Below are 22,102 nucleotides of genomic sequence, written 5' to 3'. Positions count from 1 at the left end.
ACAAATATGCAACTTCGAGAGGCGTATAAGAGTGTGTAGGATATCCAATGAAAGTGTTGTTGACGACTAGGTGATCACCTGGTTGAGACTATCAAAATCATGTGATCGATAGTCAAAATTGACAAAAAATATTTCATAAAAAACTTTATTCTCTAAATACTATGTTGAATATAATAAAAAATTATGTTTGGATTAATCTCATTTATTGAATATACATTGGTATTGTATTTATGATAAAAGAAATATGAACAAAACTTAAAATATAAATAAAGAATAATAAATAACTAACAATAAAACATAAAAAATAAGATATATAGAAAATAACTTTCATATATAATATTATAATTCCACATTTATATATCTAATGTGAATTTTATAAATTGTAATTTGTAATTCAAAGGTAATAATAAAACGTAAGAAGTTATTAGATTATTACAGTAGTAGTTTTAAAATTGCCAGTATAATCATGTACACTAATTTTTTTTAGTATTTCTCCCTACTTTTCTTCATATTTTTCCATCTACTTCTCCATATTTTTTCCTACACCTTTACATTTCAAAAGTAACATTTTTCAACCAATTCTAAAATTTATTGAAGTTTTCAAAAAATTATTTAACAAATATCAAAATTGAAGAAAAAGAATTTCAACGAATTTTAAAATTTATTAAAGAAAAAATTTTCAACGAATTTCAAAATTTATTAAAAAAATTTTTTTTAATAATTTTCGAAATCTTTTGAAATTTTTTTTCAATCAATTTCAAAATTCGTAAAAAAAAAAGTGAGATGTAAGAATTTTTTTGGATTTTTTGAAATGCGAGATAATTTTAAAATTGAAAAAAAAGTGAGAATACAAGAAAAAAAAATGTGAAGAGGTGTATGAAGAAACACTTTTTTCCATCTAAAATGTCACATGACATTTTCAGAAAATTAAGGATTTACTCTTAATCATTTAAAAATCAAATTCAACTTCTTAAAAACAGGTCTAGAAAAAGAAAAGTAATTTAACCTTGACTTTGTTATAAACTGTGCTCGTGTTAATAATTCTTTTTACAAATATATATATATAAAATAAAATATCTTGTATTAACTTTTTGTTAGCTTCAATAGGAACTTGCCTTTAATTTACACAAACAATTTATTTATAATGTCAATTATAATATTCTAAATTATAATTTATAGCCTCGGACAATTGTAATGTTGTAGGGAGTTTTGAAATTTAGTGCAATCGTCCGTGTAGAGAGTACATAGCTGTTGGCTCTGTTGCACAAGTGACAAGTGCAACATATAGCAGCTGCTAAAACTGGATATTGTCAAGCAACACAAAAACGGCTTCATATATACCTATTTCAATTATTGGGTATTCGGTTGACTGATGATACATTCGTAACACTACCTTTAACATAAAATCACAAGCACAACTTAATCAATAAATATTCTTTTGGGGATACTGATTGGGGGTAATTCTTTTTATAGAGATGAGAAAACTGTTATTACAAACAAAAGAAATACATAAATATTTCCATAATATTCTCAAGCGATCGATTTACTTGGTAGTTGGCACTAGATTCACTTATGACACCTCCTTGTGCACATATTCTTCCACTGTTGCTTTTCTCAATATAAAGAACCAAAAAAATCAGAGAATAATAAAAGCCTCATTGTTAAAATGCTCATTGTATGTAATCAGAAGGCTGCCCATCCTGAAGCTCCTGAGGTGTTTGTTGAGGGAAGATTTTTCTGTAAATGCAAACAACCAAGAAATGCGATTGTTACTCATAACAGAGAAAACCTCTTGGTTAAACTGGAACGCTCCAGATTATAACCAAGAAAATTGCTCGCTTTTTCAAATCATTGTGATCAAGTGTGTAGGACTCTAAAACTATAAAAATAAACGAGTATACACAGTTAGTATTCTAAATCTCTTGACCTTTATGCGGTTATGCCTTGAAATCAAGGGTACGTTACTTCAGATTTGGAGATACAACATCGAGAATTGGATGATGAAAAAGTTAGGTTAATCAATCCTATTAAAATTAGATAGATAAAGCATATACAGTCCCCAATTAGATCTTGTCTGAACGATCTATAGGAAATGATGTTGCTGTTAAGTCGTGCAATGCAATAACTATTAAGCCAAAAATGTCAACGACATGAGTCAATAACATTCGAAAAGGAAAATACCAAATGCACGAGTTGGATCCGCATACCTGTAGTTGAGAAAGATCTGATAAAGAGTCAGTAGAATGTTTCACACTTTCATATGTTCCTTTAGGATCAGTAGCGCGACCTGTAGAAGCAATCCGAGCAGCAACAGGATCATTTGGTGGGGGTGGAAGGGGAGACCTGATTTTCCCAATCCCACTTGGTGGGGGAGCTAGGCTCAAGGTTTTTGGTTTTGGTGTTGCAGCATGCCCACCGGTTAGGCCAGCAGCTGAAAGCATGCCAGTTCCACCAGATACCTTGTGCTTCACATTAATTCTAATGGTTTCCCCGTCCTAAATGCCAAATAACAAATACATCCTTGAGAACAATGGAAAAGTGGCGATCCACAGGATAAGAGAAACACACTGATAAGATATGAGAAAGTAAATTCATCAAAATTTTGAAGAATTGTGAAACAGAAACACACCTAGAAACTGCTAAAAATTTTATATTTGACCAAAGCAAAGTAAGGTCGTGTTTAGATAAACTTATCTATAAATATGTACAGCAGAAGAAAATAAGAACATAAAATGTATTCTTCGTAAGCTCAAATCAATTTGAACAAGTTAAATGAAAAGAACTTCTATGAAAATTAAGTGCATACATTAACTTTAGCTTATGTCAAAAGCTCAAATCATTTTAGTTTCTATAAATTAATCCAAACTGACCCTAATTCTTGGTCACAGCAAAAACAGCATACAGTACATAACAAAGATTACGCACAGCACAAAAATATCATCTTACTAATCCACTTAACCACAGCATTGAATCATGCTTCATCATTCACTCAACAGGTAGACCAATGAAAAATTACATCTCATCTATCCATCTCGAAATAAACTAATTCATAATGATCACGGTCGCGAGTTGCAGTTCAATTACAGAATTGAAACAAGCCGACTGTAGAAATTGTGATCGATATACCTTAAGCCTGTGATTGACGGCGGGGTGAATGTCGATCTGAGACTCTTCAGCGGCAGCGGAGTCACCGGATTCCTTCTCGTGCTCGCGGCGTACGTACTTCTCGTGATCGGAGAGCGCCACGTTGAAGTCGAAGGCCTCGTTCCTCTCATTGAACCCTAGCCCAATGAAGGCGTGCTTACCGCGACCGTCCTCGATCTTGAGGACGAAATAGCGCGACGAGTCGAGGACCGGCTCCACCGCGCTCTCGCGCTGGCCAGGGTACACGAAGCACGCGGCGAAGAGGTCACCGGAGTTCGGATCTTCAAGGCGGATCTCGCAGCGGTCCCGACGAGATACGACGCGGATCCGCCCCGACCAGATCTTGTCGGACTGGAGCCACTCGCCGCACTTGTATCCACCGGAGGTGGTGCGCGGCGGGATCTTGTAGACGGAGACCTCACGCACGACCAGAAGCGTGTGCTCGAAGGCCTCCTCCTCCTCCACCTCGAACGACATCGTTTCCGTGGAGGGAATTTGATTGGAGTTTGGGTTAGCGTTTGAGAGGAATTTAACGTGAATTTGTGTTAGCGAAAAAGTGTGCGGTGTTGCGTCTGTGTCTTGCAAGGTCAACTGTTTGGGGGAGATGCACTGTCGTGATCTCTTCTTCTTCCTATTACCAATGTAATGTAGCTTCTTTTTGCTTTATCTTCTTTTCTTCTTTTTGTTACTCTTCAATCCATGTTTTCTTTTCTTTTCTTTTAATGCTTGTATTTTCTTTTATCGTTATAATACAGCAATATGGTGTGGTAAAATTTAATTTTGAGAAATGAGAAATCCCAGTAAATTGGATATTGTGTGATGCTTAATGGATTCATCTATCATTCATTCATAAAGGTGCCTCCTACCGAGTAGGAAATGGACCGCACAGTATAGGAAAATATTTGTTTTATCTGACGTGGGATCACGTTTTATTTCATCTTTTCCTCATTGTTTGTAAGCCAACTTCAAATTTTTAAAAAGTTTAATTATTTGAGTGGTTCTGGTAGCTAGTTTATTTGATTTCTGCTTATGAAAATGTGTAAACTTAGTTCTTAAATACGTTGATGTGTATAAATCAAGTCATTTTTTTTTCACGGCATTTAAATAGTTAAAGTTGACATATCTAACGTGTAACTCAGATTTTTTGATATAAAAATTGAGATTAGGGTTTATAACAACAATTAATAGTGAATGTTTAGGAATTGGAGTTTCGAACAATAAAGAAGAGAAACGAAGTTGGAGATTTCATTATGGCGAAGTGAAAGTGGAAAATCAACCTTTATTTGAGATTGAAGTGAGTTTCATTAAAACTAGAATATGCGTATGTTTTGAATATATAAATGCGTGTGTCTATTTTGGGTTTTTGTGAGTGTTGTAGTGTTACGATGATTGGATAATTTAGGGTTAGTGTTTGAATGTTGTACTTCTATTTTAATCGTTTTTTAATGTTGTGCTTCTTTGTAATTTTGTGCGTAATGTGGTTGATTGCATATTTGTTTATGGAATCACTTGACACTGGTGATCCCTATTAAGTGTGATGATGTTTTTGTTGTGGTTCCCTATTATGTGTGATGGTGTTTTCCTTGTGGTGTCCCGTTTGAAATTGTTGTCATGTTTTTAAGGTATGACATGTAATGTCCTATATTCTTTGGTCATTTTCATATATGACAGAGTTATATATATAGACATATATTACTTGAGATGTACAAGTCTGTATTTAAAGTGGTCTTCATCATGGTAGTAAGTTTGTCAATAATGGATCACTGAAATATGTTGGAGAAAACACTACTTTGGCACGTGACCCAGACAGGTGAAACTACTTTGAGATTTTGTCCATTCTAAAGGAGATTAGTTATGTGAATGTTAAAGAGTTGTGGTATTTGATGTGTGAATAAAATGTAATTGCATTCATATCTTAATTTAGGCCATTTGCATACATAATTGCATTAATTGAATGATTTCATCATGCATTATCTTTGTTTTGGATAATACATTTGGGTTTTATGTTTTTCTTGTAGATTAGTGTTTCGAAGTGTTAAAATCACAATTTAAGAAGAATTGATGTCCAAGATGTAGAGTTTAAACCAGAGAGTTTCACAATTTAGTTGTGAACATTTCCACAACCTCTGAATTTTGATCCAAAATGTAGAGTCGAAACCAGAGAGTTCCACAACTGAGATGTGAAAGTTTCCACAACCTGTTTGTCTCGAGAGAAACAAAATGAAAACCAGTAACTTCAACAATTGAGTTGTGATATTTTTCCACAACTTGTGGATTTACTTTAGGAGTGTGAAACTGAAATCAGAGAAGTACACAAGCAGATTGATTGTGGATTTTTCTATGAGTAATGGAATTTTTCAGAGTAGTTACTAACCTTTCATATTACATAGATTTAAAGAGATTAAAAAAAAAGAAATTGAGGACAGTTATTTTAAGGGAGTAACCACCCCCCCGAGGGAAGAAGAGGAAAAAAGGAGAACATAATAATTGGAAGAAAAACGCAGATCGAAGAGCACTTAAGGGATTCTACACTTCTTCTTCCTTTAGTTTCTTGTGAATTTTACATTATGCAGAACTAATTGTCCTTCTTGTTAGAGGATTGATGTAATACTTTGGATTATAATTTATGAACCTTTTCAATTGATGTTTAGTTAATTTGAATTATCTTAATGTTCTATTTATGTTCTAATGTCTATTTTAAGAGCAGTTTCACAATTGGAAAATTGGAGATTGTTTTCAATTATAAATATAACATATTAGATGTTGTCATAATTGGGAAATTGGGTATAGCTAATTAGTTTGCAATTGAGATAATAATTGTTCTTCATGATTTTATTGAATTTTGTAAGTAACCTAAGAGATTAATGATCATAATTCAATGAATAAGTTTGCCTATCTAACAAATTAGGGGTAAACAAGCTCTTAATAAACTCAAGTGGATAATTATAATCCACACATCAATTGGAAAGGGTAGGAATTTATATGAAAGTGTATGAAATCAATTCTCTAACATTGCTTATATTAATTGAATTCTCATCAGTTGTTTATGTTCATTATTTCATTTGATTTTCTATTGTTCAAAACTACGTAACTTAGTAATCTAGTACTCAACTCATTCAATTCGAGATAACGATATTTTGTTACTATAATAGTGATTGGTACACTTCACCAGCGTTCATCGGTATTCAATAGGTGGAGGTTTTGTGTTAGGAGGAAGGTTGAAATTGTTATCTAATGACAAAGGTGCATGTCATATGTGAATATTTCCATACTAAATGGTCAAGTTCACTTGTATGTTGTACATATGGTATCCAAACCTCAAATAATAAATATGTTGAAATATTTTCCTCTTGAGGGTCATTGTAATGATGGTGACTATGAAGAAGAAATTGATGTTGAGGATCAAGGTAAGGTTCATTGGAGGGAGAGGGTAATTGTAAAGAAGAAGTAAAAGAGGATGGTGAAGTTGAGGTTGGTGTGGGTAAGGTTGTTGTGGAGGGGGAGGGCAATTGTGAACAAGAAGTAAATATGGATGGTGAAATTGAGGTTTGTGTGGATTAGGTTGCTATGGAGGTAGAGGGTAATTGTGAACAAGAAGTAAAAATGGATGGTGAAGTTGAGGTTGGTGTGGATGAGGTTGTTGTGGAGGGAGAGGGAATGCATGAGGTTGGTGTAGAGGGAGATGGTTTGCATGAGGTTGTTAAGACAAAATCGTTTAGAGAATAAACTGTCTAAGCAACCCAGGTTTTGAAGTTCAACAAAGAACATTGATGAATGCATATTTATGTCCTCATTTAGCCTTTAATATAATTTGTTTTTGTACTTTCATAAAATATTTTAATTAGGATTTCTTATAATTGAGTTTATTTAGCATGAGATACAAAAACATGTTAAAAATAGCATTTTAGTTGCATAAATGTTCTTTGAATATTGTGAGGCATGTTAGTGCAGCTTCAACTAAGTTGAGCTCATTAAGGTGTGGAAATAAATTGGTTAAAGTTTCATGACACCTTAAAGATAAATCCAAGAATAAAAAAAATCAAGACCACAAGATATCAATCCAAATATAGCGTGAAAAAGTAAAAAAGTTTGGCTAAGCCAAGAAAAAGAAACGGGCAACAAATTTTGTATCTTGTGGTTTTCTCTATTTTTTCTATACTTTAATAATTGATAAATGTTTATAATAAAAGATAATTTGGGAAAAATATATCTTAAGATATTTTATTTGATATTGTTAAATATTACCTTATTTAACTATATCAATAAATATCAAAAGATAATATTTGTTAAATCCTTTTTAATCTAACAAATATCTTCTCAAATATTTTTAGGTCTCCACAACAATCAAATATATCATGAAGAAATTGGATTATTTAGAAGATAATTGGAAGATATTACATCATCATAAAGAAGATTACAATAACAGAAAAGCCTAAAATAAAGCCCAATCCAATTTCTATATAAAGAGACTTAGGGAAACACGTTAAGGGAGCTTAGGAGCCCTTTGAGGGGATCAAATTTCGTCGTCTCTCTCTTCTCTCATGTTCCCCACCATCTCTTCTTCTATTTTCATGTTATTTCAACATTTCATGGAGTGCTAAACCTCTAGAGTTGATTCTGCTGTAATTTCTTAAATGGATTATGAGATTAGATAAATAAATTTGTTTATTTTTTTAATTCTTGTTCTAATTTATTTTTATATGTGTCTTTTACTTCTTAATCAAGTAAAAGTAATGGTTTTTACATTATAGCAAATAAGTATGGTGTTATATCTACATAACATATCAATCATATGAGTCCAAGGGTTCTTAATTTTAATTGAGAATTTACTTTGATTAAATTTAGAAGCTTTCATATGATTGAATGAGTTTTTGCTACCAATTTAGAATGTACTTTGATTGAGGTAAAATATTTAACAAGAATTTAGCAATAATTTGGTTAATTAGTTTTTTACTTGATATAAGAGTTAAAAGAATAGACATGACTAGACATAGTAATATTTAATTAAGAATGTACTTTGGTTAAATTTACTATTGCTTTTAATTGAGAATGTAATTTGGTTAATAGTAAAAACACTAACAAATTATTTGATAATTTACATTGATTAATTTTGAAAATCTAAGACAATAGTTAATTGAATAATAATCTTTAGATAACTAATCATGAATCCTATTTTGAAGACGCGGTGAACTTAATCTATTTTCTTTATAATTTTTTTATTTTTTAAATCTGTTTACAAATATATTTCTTTCTATCTTTTGTTGTTTTTTCTTTAATCTTTATCGTCTTTATCATTTTCATTTACTAACCCTTTTGTATAGTTTTTATAAGAACTAATTTGTTAATAATCAATTTCATATTTGTCGGGAGACTACTCAGGATTGACTTTACCCTTTCTATTTTGTTGGCTACTATTTTTTAGCAATACTGAGTTGTTATAGTTTAGTAGAATTAATTGAATTGCGTCAAATGTTATCAAGCATTGAATGAAATATTGTTGTATGAAAAGTTGTTTAAAACACTAGCGTCTAATGAAAATATATTTCATAAAGTCTAAAGTCAAGATCATAAAAAAATATCCCTCATTGAAATCTTTCAATAAAATATATAAGCAAAACAAGCTAGCATCTTATGAAAACATAAGTCTTATATAATACTAAGGTTAAAAAGAAATCTTTATTTATTAGTGTTATATCAAGCAAATATTTCTAGAGAAAACATCATCAGATGAATGACCGCTAAACGCTTTAGCCTTTGAAAAAGAATCTCATGTCTATATGATCTGATGACTATGCATGCTAAACTTACCAAACGATGCATTTATTAATGAAATGACAAATCATAAAATGTCTTGAACACACTATACTGCCTAATGCTTATCAATGTTCAAAACATTTAATGCATGTACGAAAAAGTACTTCGATACTTGTATACTTTGTTTCTCGATATTCGTTGAGATCAATAAAGCAAAAAGATATAATCAAGATCATTGTGAAGTACCTGAAAAACACTAGAAGGGGGTTGAATAGTGTTATAGGAAATTTTTTTGCCAAAGAGATAGTTTAACAACCTTGTTAAGGGTTAAAAGATTTATATAAGTAGTTAAATGCTTGACTTTAAGTTATGTTCAAACTACCGTTTCTCAAATAAATATTTTTCAATCGTCTAATCAAATCTGCTGCAGTGTTTTGATAAAGATAACTCTTTGATAAAAATAATGTTTGGTGACAAAAACTTTTATATCCGATTAAGATAATAAGCAACTCTAGGAATTGTAAGAAAAACGTTTAGCAAGATTGAAGTAATAAACACACTATTTTTATATTGGTTCACTCCACTACGCTATGTTCAGTTCTCCTCTTAGTCATCTTAGAGGGTTCCACTATAATCTAAATAAGATTAGAACTGAGTATTCACATTACTTTTGGTATCACCTAATCAATGCAAATAACTCTGTTACTCGAGTTTCATCAACTTCTGGTTGGGGAGCGTTCTTCTAGTTGAATTTCACCTACTTATGATTTCCACTAGATAAACTCATCTAGCTACCGTTTAACCTCACCGAGTTAAACATTAAGTGTTTGAATTTTCTTTAGAACTTTTTAAATTGAAACAATTAAGTTTCACTATATATTAATTTAATGAATGGTCTTAATTTTTTTCTTCTTCTAAATTTATATATGGTTCGCAAAGAAATTAAAGTTATACTAAACCTTAAATTATATTAAAAAATTATTATTATTAAATGCATTTTATGTTATATAATACTGTTAATAATTGTAAATATTATCATTGTTAAAAAAATTCAAATAAATAATTTTAAATTTTATTTAAGTTTTAAGCATTTGTTTGGTATTTTTAATTGATTTATTATTAAATTTTCTGTTTATTGTAAAAAATATTTCTTATTTTTACTTAAGTACGTGTATTTTTGTTGTACTGAATTGAAATTGACATTAACTTTTATCTTTCCGTCTCTAGTTTATCAATCAACATGTCCATCCCCTCTACGATCTTCAATTTGTCAATCAATTCGCTGGTGAAGGAAAAAAATAAATGAATTAATCTGATTTAAAAATTAAAATTAAAATTAACAACTACATTATGTTATTGGCACAGTAAAAACTAAACATAAATAGATAGACTATAAAAAATATTTCAAACACTATAATCGAGCAAATTTGTATAATAAAAACATAATTGAATACAAACAAATTTATCAGATCATTAAACTTTAACAAAATCTAATTATATCACATTTTAAGGTCAACAATGTTGAAATTGCTCGAGTATGAAACTATGATTAATAATTTTATATAGTTTAGTGAGTTAAACAAGTTAAACAAAATATCCAATCCATCATTCATTACACTTTAGCTGTCCAATTCTCTAACCAGACTGCAATTTTCTTCGGAGATAGAAGACGCAATTCTTTCTTTTTTTTCTTATTTATGCGTCTTCAACTCATCGCACCAATTTTATAATGCAAGTAGAGCATGGACCCATTACCAAAGTAACCTATATATATCAAAGTACACAAGGTTCATAAAAGATGGAAACAAAAGACTCGAGTGTATGCAACAAAATTAGCAACATAATAAATTAATAATTCAAAAATCATCTTAAAACTACCATTTGATAACTCTACGTAATTTGGCAACTATGATTCGGAGGAAAAATCTACTGCTGGCAAAGGTAAATTCCAACTGCACATGATACCTATGCCGACAAGCTATCACTATTGTTGTCAACTAAATCATCCAACCGCTGTAACGGTTTCGAGATCAACAATATAAGGGCTACAGTGCAAACAAACTTATATACTTTCCCTCAATAAATTGGTTAGAATTCAAAATTTTCATATGATGAGTTCTCACCAGTATTTGCCGACAGCATATATGCAAAAAATTAAAAAATAGCTCTAGTTTATAAAAAAAATATTTATTGCAGAATATAATGTCTTTTAGAGGAAGATGTTGATTTCCTTTTCTGTCATCTCCAAGACATGGTCTCTTGCATCAGCCAAGGCACCCTGCAGTTGAAGTATATTCAAACCCATGAAAATAAAATAAAATGGACGATTAAACTGAGCAAAAACAATAGCAATAGCACAATATACATCACCTGCCCAAATTTTGTGAGGAAGTTGCTTGCAATGTTAAGGGATGTAACAGCTACATCATCATTAGACTTGAGTGCTTGAGCAATAGCAAAAGCTCCGTCATCCTGTGAATCAGACAATATTAGAGACAATATAATTTCCTCAGGAACTAAAAATATACATTCATACCCTTATTTCATTGAATCCTAAATCTAGAGAGGTTAGAGCTTCATTAACCACTTTCAAGCTGCGAGCCAGGCACTGTGCACCCTGCAGTAGTTGATTCATAAAACAATAACGTACTCAGACTGACTGACGAAGGACTGGAAAAAAAAGATTAAAAGGAAAAATGACTCAAGGTACTGAAAACAAACTTCATCTCGTAGTCCGTTCGCTCGCAAGTCCAAAATTGATATTGTGGTATTGTATTTTAAAGCATCTGCAATGAACTCTGCTCCTTTTGCTCCTATCTGTAATGTTATTCTATGTCACAAATAAAAGTTATAACAAACAATTTACAAGTAGTGCATGATGAAAAGGTTACCTGGCACCAACCAAGCTTAAGCGTTTTTAAGTTCCCATGAAACTTGAGAACTTCAGCCAAGGCCTTGGCTCCATCTGGTCCAATGGGATTATAACTAAGTTCCAACTAAGAATGAGACAAAATCTGTATTAGAGTATAGAAAGACAAGCAGAACAAAGACGAGAAATTAAATAACCGATGAGGCGCTTACAGTGGTAATAACTAAATTATCTTTTAAAACTTGAGCAACGGCATTAACACCATCAGCGTGAATGTTATTTCCACCCTGCAATATTAAACTCAGACAAGTCATGTCCCAAGCAATAGTATTACATTACAGCCTCGATATTCTTTTTTTTTTTAATGACCAGAGCAGGGGGAGTAACAAGACATGTACAAAGTGAAAACATAAAGGAAACAAAAATAGGATCTCTCCTTACCAGATCCAATGTTGTTATTGAACGATTTTCCTTTAAAGCAGCTGCAATTTTTCCGGCTCCCTAACAATTATACACAACTAGTTAATGAATATAATCAGAGCTCCTTGTCCTCTTAAAAATCTGTCTTTGCAGGACTATTTATTTTGTTGTAGTAGTTGTTACTGAATAATAATAAGGGAAAACCTAAACATAAGTTTTCTCAGGTATGGCAATTTGGACATCCAGGTTGACGAATGGTTATTTCTGAGTAATACACATCAATTTACTATTCATATTATGTATACTTGATAGTTTATGCATCATATTCGTGATATTTTGACAGAATAGAATGCAATTTCTACTGATAAGTTACGGGGAAAAATAATCCTTAAACATCTTAAGAATCGCAATTATCATATGACCTCACACTGACACAATATCAACAAGATTTATAATGTGAAATAGGGGACAGAATACCTCATCACCAATGTCATTCATGTAAAGGTTCAACCATAACAGGCTTCTGCTCTTCTTAACATACTCAGCCATATGGAATGCACCTTTAGCTGTTAACGAGTTATTGCCAATGTCTAGAAGTGTAAGTTTCCCTTCAGAATAAATACTGCTTGTCAGTTAATTGTTTAATACTGAAGTGGAACTGTGGAAGCATAAATAACAGTCAATATCAGAAATTAGTACAAGTTAACCTTTATGTGAAGATAATCCCGACATCAAAGAACGGATTCCTTCATCTCCAATAGAATTTCCATGCAAATGAAGTTCCTGTCCATATATTAAAGTTTGAGGGTAAATTGTTCTTGTTTAATGCTGCAGCCAAATATTTTTCTAGTGGATGCAGCAACATTTTGTAATTGTGACAAGATCATACATGTTGAAGGATTAGCTCTCAATTTTTCTAAGATACATTTTCGAATTTCAGCTGTTCTGTATGGAAATTCATGAAAACATTGTTTTCTATACAGCACATGTTTTGGTACTGAATAAGATAACAAGATCTAGAGGCCAAAGTGGGAATTCTGAAAGCTATGCCAGGAACATAAAGGAGTGAATGTAATGTTGGGCATTTCATTGTGTGAAAATAGTAAAAAACTAGGTATAGGACTAATTCCCCTTGTGCAGAAAATACACATGCGATAATGCATTTATAATGCGAAATCATTATGGAAAATATGGACTAAGCCCAAATAAACATGATATTGTAATTGACACAGCAGTGAAAAACTATGTATGAGATTAATCTTCCTTGTATTGAATATACACATAGAGATACAGTACTCTATATATAATAGAAAAATATGAGCTAAACCTCAAATATAAAATAAAGAATAATAACAGACTAACTAAAGAAAACAAGAATAGTACCCTTAATGACTTGTTGCTCTCAAGTGCTTTAGCCAATGCATTAGCCCCCAAAGCACCACCATAATTGCCACTTGAATAGTGATAATGTTGGAAGGATTCACAAAAGAGGAAAAGAATAAAGTAATGAGCTTAAAGATTTAGTCAAAGCAATCAAAAAGCATGAAGATAATAAATTAAACTGCTACTTCCTCAAAATTTTGGGGAGAATACTTGATGTGACAATCTTACTCACTTGAGATGTATATTTCGTATACTGTTATTCTCAAGAAGTGCTCCAGCCAGACTTGAAAATCCCTGCCTCCATTTCCGAGAAACATATTAAAATATAATATTTGGACATTCACATCTACGCTCTTAGAATAAGCTTGGGTAAATTCCATACAGAATATTCAATCATGTTATTGTTCAGTTCAAGAACCCGCAAACTTGAATTTTTCTTCAACATTTCAGCAATAGCTTTTGCACCCTGCATAACAAAGTTAGCATTTCTTAGTTTCATTTGGTAGCCATTCTCTGACAAACGAATCACCAAGCTAACCTCATCACCCAAGTCAGCACTGTTTAGCTGGAGCTTCTCAATGCTAGAGTTATTCACCAGTATGTCACATAAGCACTGTGAAGATTGAACAAGGATATTGGCAATCAATAGTTAAATACAATAATTATACATAAATGTATGACAATGAGTCAATGATCAGCACTAACTGTCAAAAAAGTTATAATCTTTTATCTGTTTGAGAGAGGATAGAGATGGGCTATAAACATATCTCAAAAACAGTTCTAATAACCATCATGGTTAGCTAAGCCATAAGCTTCTTATCCCTGGTTCTTTATGGCAAAAGAGAAATGAATATATTCCAGTAAATACAGTATCAGAGAGGATCTTTGTGCCATAGCAATTTAGTGAACAAATACGGCTATGTATGTATGTCAATTTTATAATAATCCATTGTAATCCTCATCTGCACTTGAATGGATATGTCACTAGCCACAAGAACGACACTCAACAGATTCAATTTATTCCAAAGGAGCTATATAGTAGCCTAAACCAGTGAACCAAGCTCCAATAAAACATTTGACTTGTTCTTTTTCGTATAATATTCAATATTATAATTGATTGAAAACAGCCTCATCAATACAAGAAAAATAGAAAATACAAAGATGCTATTTATACGCATCAAACTCAATTTATTGTGCAACAGTGATGATTACGAAATGATTGGAGGCAATAACAAGAATAATCAAGAAGAACATGTAATATAAACAACCATTGACCAGTCAATAACAAAAGCCTTCATGAAATCATGCCAACAATTTTAATGACTTGTATAAAGAAAAAGTAGTCTAGAATCGTATAAGCAAAAGGCATCGTCTAGCAGTTAGCCTGCTACCCCTTGATAATGCTAATTCTTATCATTATCTAAGCATCATTTTAGTAGCAAAATCAACTCCTTTCTTACTTGTAACTTGTTTAATCCTCTTCTTTTGTCTTGTTTTCTAAATAAATGTGTGTTAGGCTACATTGATGTATTATCATCACTAATCCCTTATTTTGTAGCTAATATTAAGCTTAGAAGAACCTCCACCAATGTATAGAGCTTAACCAGTCACAAAAGCAAGTAAAAAAGAGAATTTTGGAATGTTGTGGCTGCGGTGCAGCTGGCGTGCAGCTGAGCGCCACTTGATCCGACTTGCTATAGCTGAGCGGCACAGTTTCTGTGCAGCTGAGCGCCACCTCTCTGGAATGCTGCCGCTGGGGTGCAGCTGGCGTGCAGCTGAGCGCCACCTGATCCGACTTGCTGCCGCTGAGCGGTACAGGTTTTGTGCAGCTGAGCGCCAGCTCTCTGGAATGCTGTCGCTGGCGTGCAGCTGGCGCCAGCTCTCTGGAATGCTGTCGCTGGCGTGCAGCTGAGCGCCAGCTCTCTGGAATGCTTCCGCTGGGGTGCAGCTGGGGTGCAGCTGAGCGGTGACGCTGCTGATGTGTCAAAATGCCTATTTATTCAAGTTGTCTCGAAGCATTTGGGGTCTTTGGTTCTTTGGAGGTGCATCTCACTCAGAGGAGAGCTTGGAGGGCTGCTAGGGCTCGTGGGAACACTCCCTTCTTCCTCTTGGGTTCTTCATCTTCTTCCATGGCCATTTTGTAAGCTTAAAGGCTCTCCATGGAAATGGAGAGCCAAACCCATCTTGTTGGGGATAGATGTAGCCTTTGAATTCTTGTGTATTTGTTGAATGATTTGATTATATATATGCCTTTTCTATCAATTGCTAGTATTCTTGCTTCCGATCTTAAAGCTTGCATGTAATTGGGACGTTCATGACTTGATTTTGGGGTTTCATGGATTATGGGGACGTAAGATGAAATCTTGAACTGAAACAAGAGTCCTTGTGGTCATTGATTCTAGGGATGGAAGATGATTCACATGTTGTCTTAGATCCTAGTTCTTAATGCGGGTTTGCTTGTTAGATTGTCCAAGGGATTGGAGTTTAATAAGGAAAACCTAGGCTTTTTCACCTAAGGGATTAGGGCTAGAGTGTTTTAGTGGATTGACTTTAGTAAATTGGTAGAGAGGAGATGAAATTGGTTATACACAAGAGTGCATTGGTGAAAACTAACCTTGACAATGTCATTTCATACCATTTCTAGTCTTTTCCATTTCCAAGTGCCTTCAATACCAAAGTCCAACCTTGTAATTACTTGTCAATTTATCTTTTTGCACATATTCTTAAATGTTGAGTTGTTCTTGAGTCTAGATGAGTTGTTAATCGCACAATTTTCTAGTATTACCAATGCACTCTTGGTTATACACAAGAGTGCATTGGTGAAAACTAACCTTGACAATGTCATTTCATACCATTTCTAGTCTTTTCCATTTCCAAGTGCCTTCAATACCAAAGTCCAACCTTGTAATTACTTGTCAATTTATCTTTTTGCACATATTCTTAAATGTTGAGTTGTTCTTGAGTCTAGATGAGTTGTTAATCGCACAATTTTCTAGTATTACGAGTCTCTTGGGAAAACGATACCTGGTCTTACCACGGTTTATTACTTGAACGATTCGGTACGCTTGCCGAAATCGCCTAACACCCCTACATGGCTGCCTCCTTTCAAATTATTTGAACATAGAAATAAGACTGTAAATTGAATAATTTATTACAAATTTTTCATTAGAAATAAGACCACACTTGATCAAAACAAAGAGCAAGATTTTCATAATTTCTCAATCTTACATAAGCATGTAAGATGTAGCGAGAGTTTGAGAATTTTTTATTATTAATAAGAAAAAAAACATTAACAATAACAATATGAAGATTATGAATTAAAGGAAAAAAAAAGGCCCCGGATAAAAATAAATACACGAGTCTTTATCTAAATTATTATAATCTATCATGACCATGGTATCAAGCCTCAGTGACCAAGTGGTCAATACATGTCACCCAAATTTCTAAATAAACATTGAACTTCAACATAAGGCGTGTTGTCTATTGCAGTCACATTTAAAAGCCCAAATGGCTATTGTCTGAGGAAATTTTAGAAACAAAAACATTCACAACATTTCATCTAACAATTTAAAATTGTGTTACTGACATAAGTATATGAACGCACACAACTTTTATAAAAGACCTTTCAAATAATTATATAAAATAAAAGAACCGTAACAGTAATGAACCCAAATCCTGAATTCAGAGAAACACTTGGGACTGACCTTGGCACCTTCATCTCCAACTAGGTTTCCTGAAAGATCAAGAGTCTTCAATGTGATGTTTGATTGAAGAACGCCATCAAAAGCCCTCAACCCAGCTGCAGTTATTCCATTTGCAGCAAAACTCACTTCCTCTGCAGTCTTCATAACAAAATATATTTAGCATGTGCTCAAAGAGAGAGCACCACAGAGCATCTTTCATTACACTACTTTTTTTATGAACTACAAACAGGATTTGGCTGGAAGATCACAGATTGAGATTATGAACCAAAACCCAAGTTCCACACAGCTAATTTGAAATATTCCAACCTTAATTACATTGACTAAGCCATGATGACATTTTGACTTAAGCCATATACTTGGGGAGAAATATACTTAATAATTCAATGTGTTAAAAGGATCACAATAAAATGAATTATGGGGTTTTCCTTCATGCCATTACATAAATGTGCCTTTTTGAAGCAAGGCATTACATGTGACATATGATAGTTATATTGACACTTATGTTTGGGTTTCAAAGACGTTAAAATTGATTAAGCTGTTCAATGGATTTCTTTATTTACGTAAATGAAGCAATGAATACTCAAATAATTCTGCAATATGACTTAACAGTCGGAAACATCACACTAAATCTTCTAATAACAGTATCAAAACAGGCAGCTTATCTATAAGCAATAAATATAGAAGAAAATAAGAAAGCAATGATAAATGAAGGATAGTTGTTACCTGGTTAAATGCCAAGCTCTCAGCAAGGAAGAATAATCCTTCATCACCAAAGTTGCGCCCTGCAAAATTTTAAGTACATAAATCAATTCCTTTTGCTTACATTTATCCATTCATTTCTATGGTACCCACATTTTAAAATAGTCAATCAATCGAGTCAACTGCAATGAAGCAAGAAATATCTAGTGTGTTAGGAGTGACTAAAATATTGATTTGCTAAGTTTTGAAATGAAATAATTGGACTTAGAAATCAAATCATATATTTATTTATCCTAATATTAAATTATGGTTTAAATCTTTTTACAAAAAACACATTAGCAATAAAAGAAATTAATTTAGTTAGGTAATTTAATTTATAACAGGTTACCCAGAAAAAGTTTAGTAATTTACTTGTTAACAAGGTAATACAGAACAGGATAAGTAATATAAAGATTGTGGTAAAGTGGGCAAACTAAAATCAGCAAAATTGTCAATAAAACAATTTAAACTAAAATGAAATAAATCCAGTCCCAAAATGAGTATATTTCCAGATTGTTACAAATCAAAAGGATTGAAAATTAAATCATTTTGTATTTCCTGAATGACCAAAAATAATTATTTTACAAATTAATTCCTAAAAATTAAGTTGAAAAGAAAAAAAAAACAAAAACAAGGAGGCACAAACCTTCAATTGGAAGATGTGACAGTCTTATAGGGCGAGGAAAGTCCAATATCAATTAGATTAGCCAATAAAAACTTTGGTATTCATGAAAACAAATGAATCAGATCCAGTCTACAAATGACCAAATAATGAAGTTATTTTGAAAAACTATCAAGAATCTTCATTATTGAATCAAAAGTGTTCCAGATAACCATAAATATCTTTCTCATTTATAAAATTTTCAATCCAACCAGCATACCTGACATATCAATACTAGGAAATGACCTCAGTTCTCGAGCAAACTCATTGAGCTTCTGTTTAGATTGTCTCTCGATCTTTGCCCCAAGCTGGGATAACAAATTTGTCCCCGCAGCAAAAGACCATTTCAGTCCTTGTGTTTCCACAGTCCGAGATTTCAATTGTTTCGGAGCTGGAACAAGAAGCTTCTCCACTAATTTCCATATAACTGTAAGCTGAAAACAAATTAGTACAACCACTATTATGAAATCTAACAACTAACATAAGAGCAACAATAACAAAGAAAAAGAACAGAACAATACTAATAGCACAAAAACACTGATTAATTGAGAAGCAAGGATATTTCAAAAATTTCAAAATGTATATCCGTCTACAGGCAGATATTTAATTGAATTAGATGCTCGGTAGGAGAGGTACACATGAATTTTTTTTTTACTTGATTCAGGGGAAGGGGAAATGGGTTACATGAAAAGTAATAAATAAAACTATAGTGTATGAAATATTGATAGGGCTTCTCAAACACCAATGCTCACTATACAACTTTGCAAAGGACTTTCCAATACAAGTGAATAAAATATATTATTAGAACTTGAGTCTTCTATAATTCCAGTTTAGCCCATGAGTTGACACAAACAAATTCAATGACTGCATGGAGAAGAATGAGTCAAATAGCTTGCAATCTCAGACTGGATTAAAGTCAGCTATGCTTCAGTCAAAATCATGAATCTGCTGTCATGTTAGCAAATCCAAGGCGATGGGAAGAGATATGGGCCCCCAAAATGTCAACTTTCATCTTAAAATTAATTGGCATTATGCAAAGTCGTGCAACAATATATATTATATAAGAACACTAGAAGAATTGGGACAGACAATATGGGACTTCCCAACTCAAAATCCCCAAAATAGTGCTGTCTTTTTCGGGTTCCTTGGTTATTTTATTTCTTCCCTTCTGAGCTTTCCCAATCAGCTTCATCACACGTATGTCATGTGCATCTTTTACAACAAGCCCCTCATGACCTGAGATACAAGCACCAAGCCAGGATGCAACAGAACATGCAAGGCTGTAGCTGCTTGTAATGTCTGAATCAGAAACCGCAATGAGAGAACAAATGTAGTCTCTCCTCAAACAGCCCCCTAGGAGAACATGATTACATTCCCATCCGTTATTTTTCATCTGAATATCACTTGTGAATTGTGATAATTGACCATTATGGCATAGGAATGTTGGATATTTAATATTTGATGGGATAATATTTTGTTTAGATACTATGATTATGTTTTTTTAATATTCTTATTAAGAAAACGCTTACAAATATTCACAGGCTTCACAAACTTCGACAATATCCACTGTGATAACTATACTTATATCTAATATGAAAATAAATTTCCTTACCTAGAAAAAATGTCTAAATTATGCTACCCTTGCCTCTAAGTTTAAAAAATAAAATTACTTAGCTTAACAGATGAATATGTGTTCATTTGATGCATTCTAATGTTGAATGAGTTCTTGAAAGATAATCCTTTCTCTTAATTATGATTAGTGGCATCAACAGTTGGTTTTGAACTTCAAATATCAAAGTTCCAAAGAGTACTGATCCTGTTTTTATAATTTTTTCACAAGTACTAATGAAAGAAGAAACATAGTGTAGCCCGTTAAAAGAGAGTGTACCACGTGTTGGTCTAGCAACATAGTGCAAGTTAATCGGAATACGCCTACTCGAAATCGATATTGACACGCAGCATCATAGATTAGAATGCAGGCAACTATGTGAACAACTAAAGAGTACACAATAAAATAGCAAAAAAAACAAGGAAAATTAAACACTGATACCAAAAGTGACAGCGACCAACACGGCGAAGGGGCCAACAACGTTGGTAATCTGTTTCAACGGAGCACTGGACAGCGGCGCACTGGCCTGAGACTGCCTATAGACTCTGCGAGAACCGGTGGCGCGCGGGTGAGTTCTTTCCATAACCACGCTTCCGAATCGCACTCTAGGAGAATGCGTTCTGCGGCAGTTTAGAGTGGGAAATGACATAAATTGAGCGAAGCCGGCGGAGGTTAAGGCTAGCGATTGCAGGCGCTGGTTGCGGAGGCGAACCTGCAAAAACGTTAGGGTTTCAACTACGAAGGAAAACAAAAAGAGCTGTTATAGTTAGCCGTGCGTGAGGGAAATGGTTACCTGCGACTGAGAGTAAAGGGAGAGAGTGGACGTGCAAGCCATAGCCCTGTTATGACTAAAGGAGATGAAAGAAGGTTTGCAATGTATAAATAAAGAAATTAGTTTATATGCAGACTCTGGATGGAGAGTGTGAGAAAATTGAACGAAAAATGGAGCCAGTGAGGTCACTAGCTGCGAAGCACGCTTGGTGATTCTGTTGTGTTTTATTCTACCACTTAACCTGTGAGTAAAACGAAGGCAAGACTTTTTCTTGTACTTTTTTTGTCAGTTATTTTTCAAGATAATCAGTTACGTGAACACTTGACGATTTAAATGTTGTTATAAAAAATAATTAAATTAAACAAAAATTAGAATAATTTTGAACAATAAAAAAAAGTCAAGAATCAATAAAATCAATAAAAATAAAGACTAAAATAGATATTAAATACCATCCAAAATACCAAAATTTTTTAAAACAAAATTTTCAAAACCTATAAAATGCATCTTAAGATAAGATTTTTAAAGGTTTAATAGCTTCGGAGGTCCCTATATTTGCGGGTTCGTTTCAATTAGGTCCTTCAATCTTGGAAGTGATCAATTGGATCCCTAATTTGGTCAATTTGATTCAATAATAACCTTTCCGTTAAATGCAGTTAAGGCATCCAGGTGGCACTGTTTGAAGGTCAAATCCCTGTGTTCTGTGTTCGTCCTTGTATTTGAAGGTCAAATCCCTATGTTTTTTAAATATTTTTATAAATCCATGACCAAACTGTTGAGATTATTCTTTCAGTTTACTCTTTCAATCTTGGTTTTCTGATTGGGTGAAGAAGGTAGTCCGAGCCTATGCTGCGGCGTTGAGCTGAAAATTAAAAAGAAAAGGGTGAAGATGTGGGGTTCTGTGTAATGGTTTTCAAAGAAAAAAGATGGATAAAATTTGAATGTTGATGCAGACAAATTTGAATGGACAATGATTCTGGAGGTTCAATCTGGTTTGGTGATTGGAAAATGGTAAGAATGGGCGGTGAAGGTTGGGGTTCGAAGATGGATT

At 33.1% G+C, this 22,102-nt stretch overlaps 2 protein-coding genes across 2 annotated transcripts; both read right to left on the bottom strand.

Annotated features, from left to right (window-relative positions):
• Positions 1-1,419: 1,419 nt before the first annotated feature.
• On the bottom strand, positions 1,420-3,876 carry LOC124819443 (uncharacterized protein At1g03900). Its single transcript, XM_047290968.2, has 3 exons — positions 3,127-3,876; positions 2,208-2,495; positions 1,420-1,737 (listed from the first exon to the last, which is right to left on the bottom strand). Exons 1-3 carry the CDS (start codon positions 3,619-3,621, stop codon positions 1,684-1,686), a joined length of 837 nt encoding a protein of 278 aa, XP_047146924.1. The 5' UTR covers positions 3,622-3,876; the 3' UTR covers positions 1,420-1,683.
• Positions 3,877-10,944: 7,068 nt separating this feature from the next.
• LOC124829309 (uncharacterized) lies at positions 10,945-21,251 on the bottom strand. Its single transcript, XM_088097649.1, has 18 exons — positions 21,076-21,251; positions 20,724-20,994; positions 18,894-19,100; positions 17,998-18,056; positions 17,275-17,412; positions 14,109-14,183; positions 13,953-14,036; positions 13,803-13,864; positions 13,571-13,640; positions 12,895-12,970; positions 12,665-12,795; positions 12,209-12,268; positions 11,980-12,054; positions 11,790-11,894; positions 11,620-11,715; positions 11,435-11,515; positions 11,269-11,370; positions 10,945-11,176 (listed from the first exon to the last, which is right to left on the bottom strand). Exons 1-18 carry the CDS (start codon positions 21,115-21,117, stop codon positions 11,108-11,110), a joined length of 1,803 nt encoding a protein of 600 aa, XP_087953775.1. The 5' UTR covers positions 21,118-21,251; the 3' UTR covers positions 10,945-11,107.
• Positions 21,252-22,102: the final 851 nt, after the last annotated feature.

The sequence above is a fragment of the Vigna umbellata genome, chromosome 8, assembly GCF_029865625.1.
Source record: "Vigna umbellata cultivar VRB3 chromosome 8, Vumbellata_1.0, whole genome shotgun sequence".
Classification (NCBI taxonomy): domain Eukaryota; kingdom Viridiplantae; phylum Streptophyta; class Magnoliopsida; order Fabales; family Fabaceae; genus Vigna; species Vigna umbellata.
The sequence above is the reverse complement of the archived record's forward strand: the minus strand, read 5'-3'. Positions and strand labels throughout refer to the sequence as shown.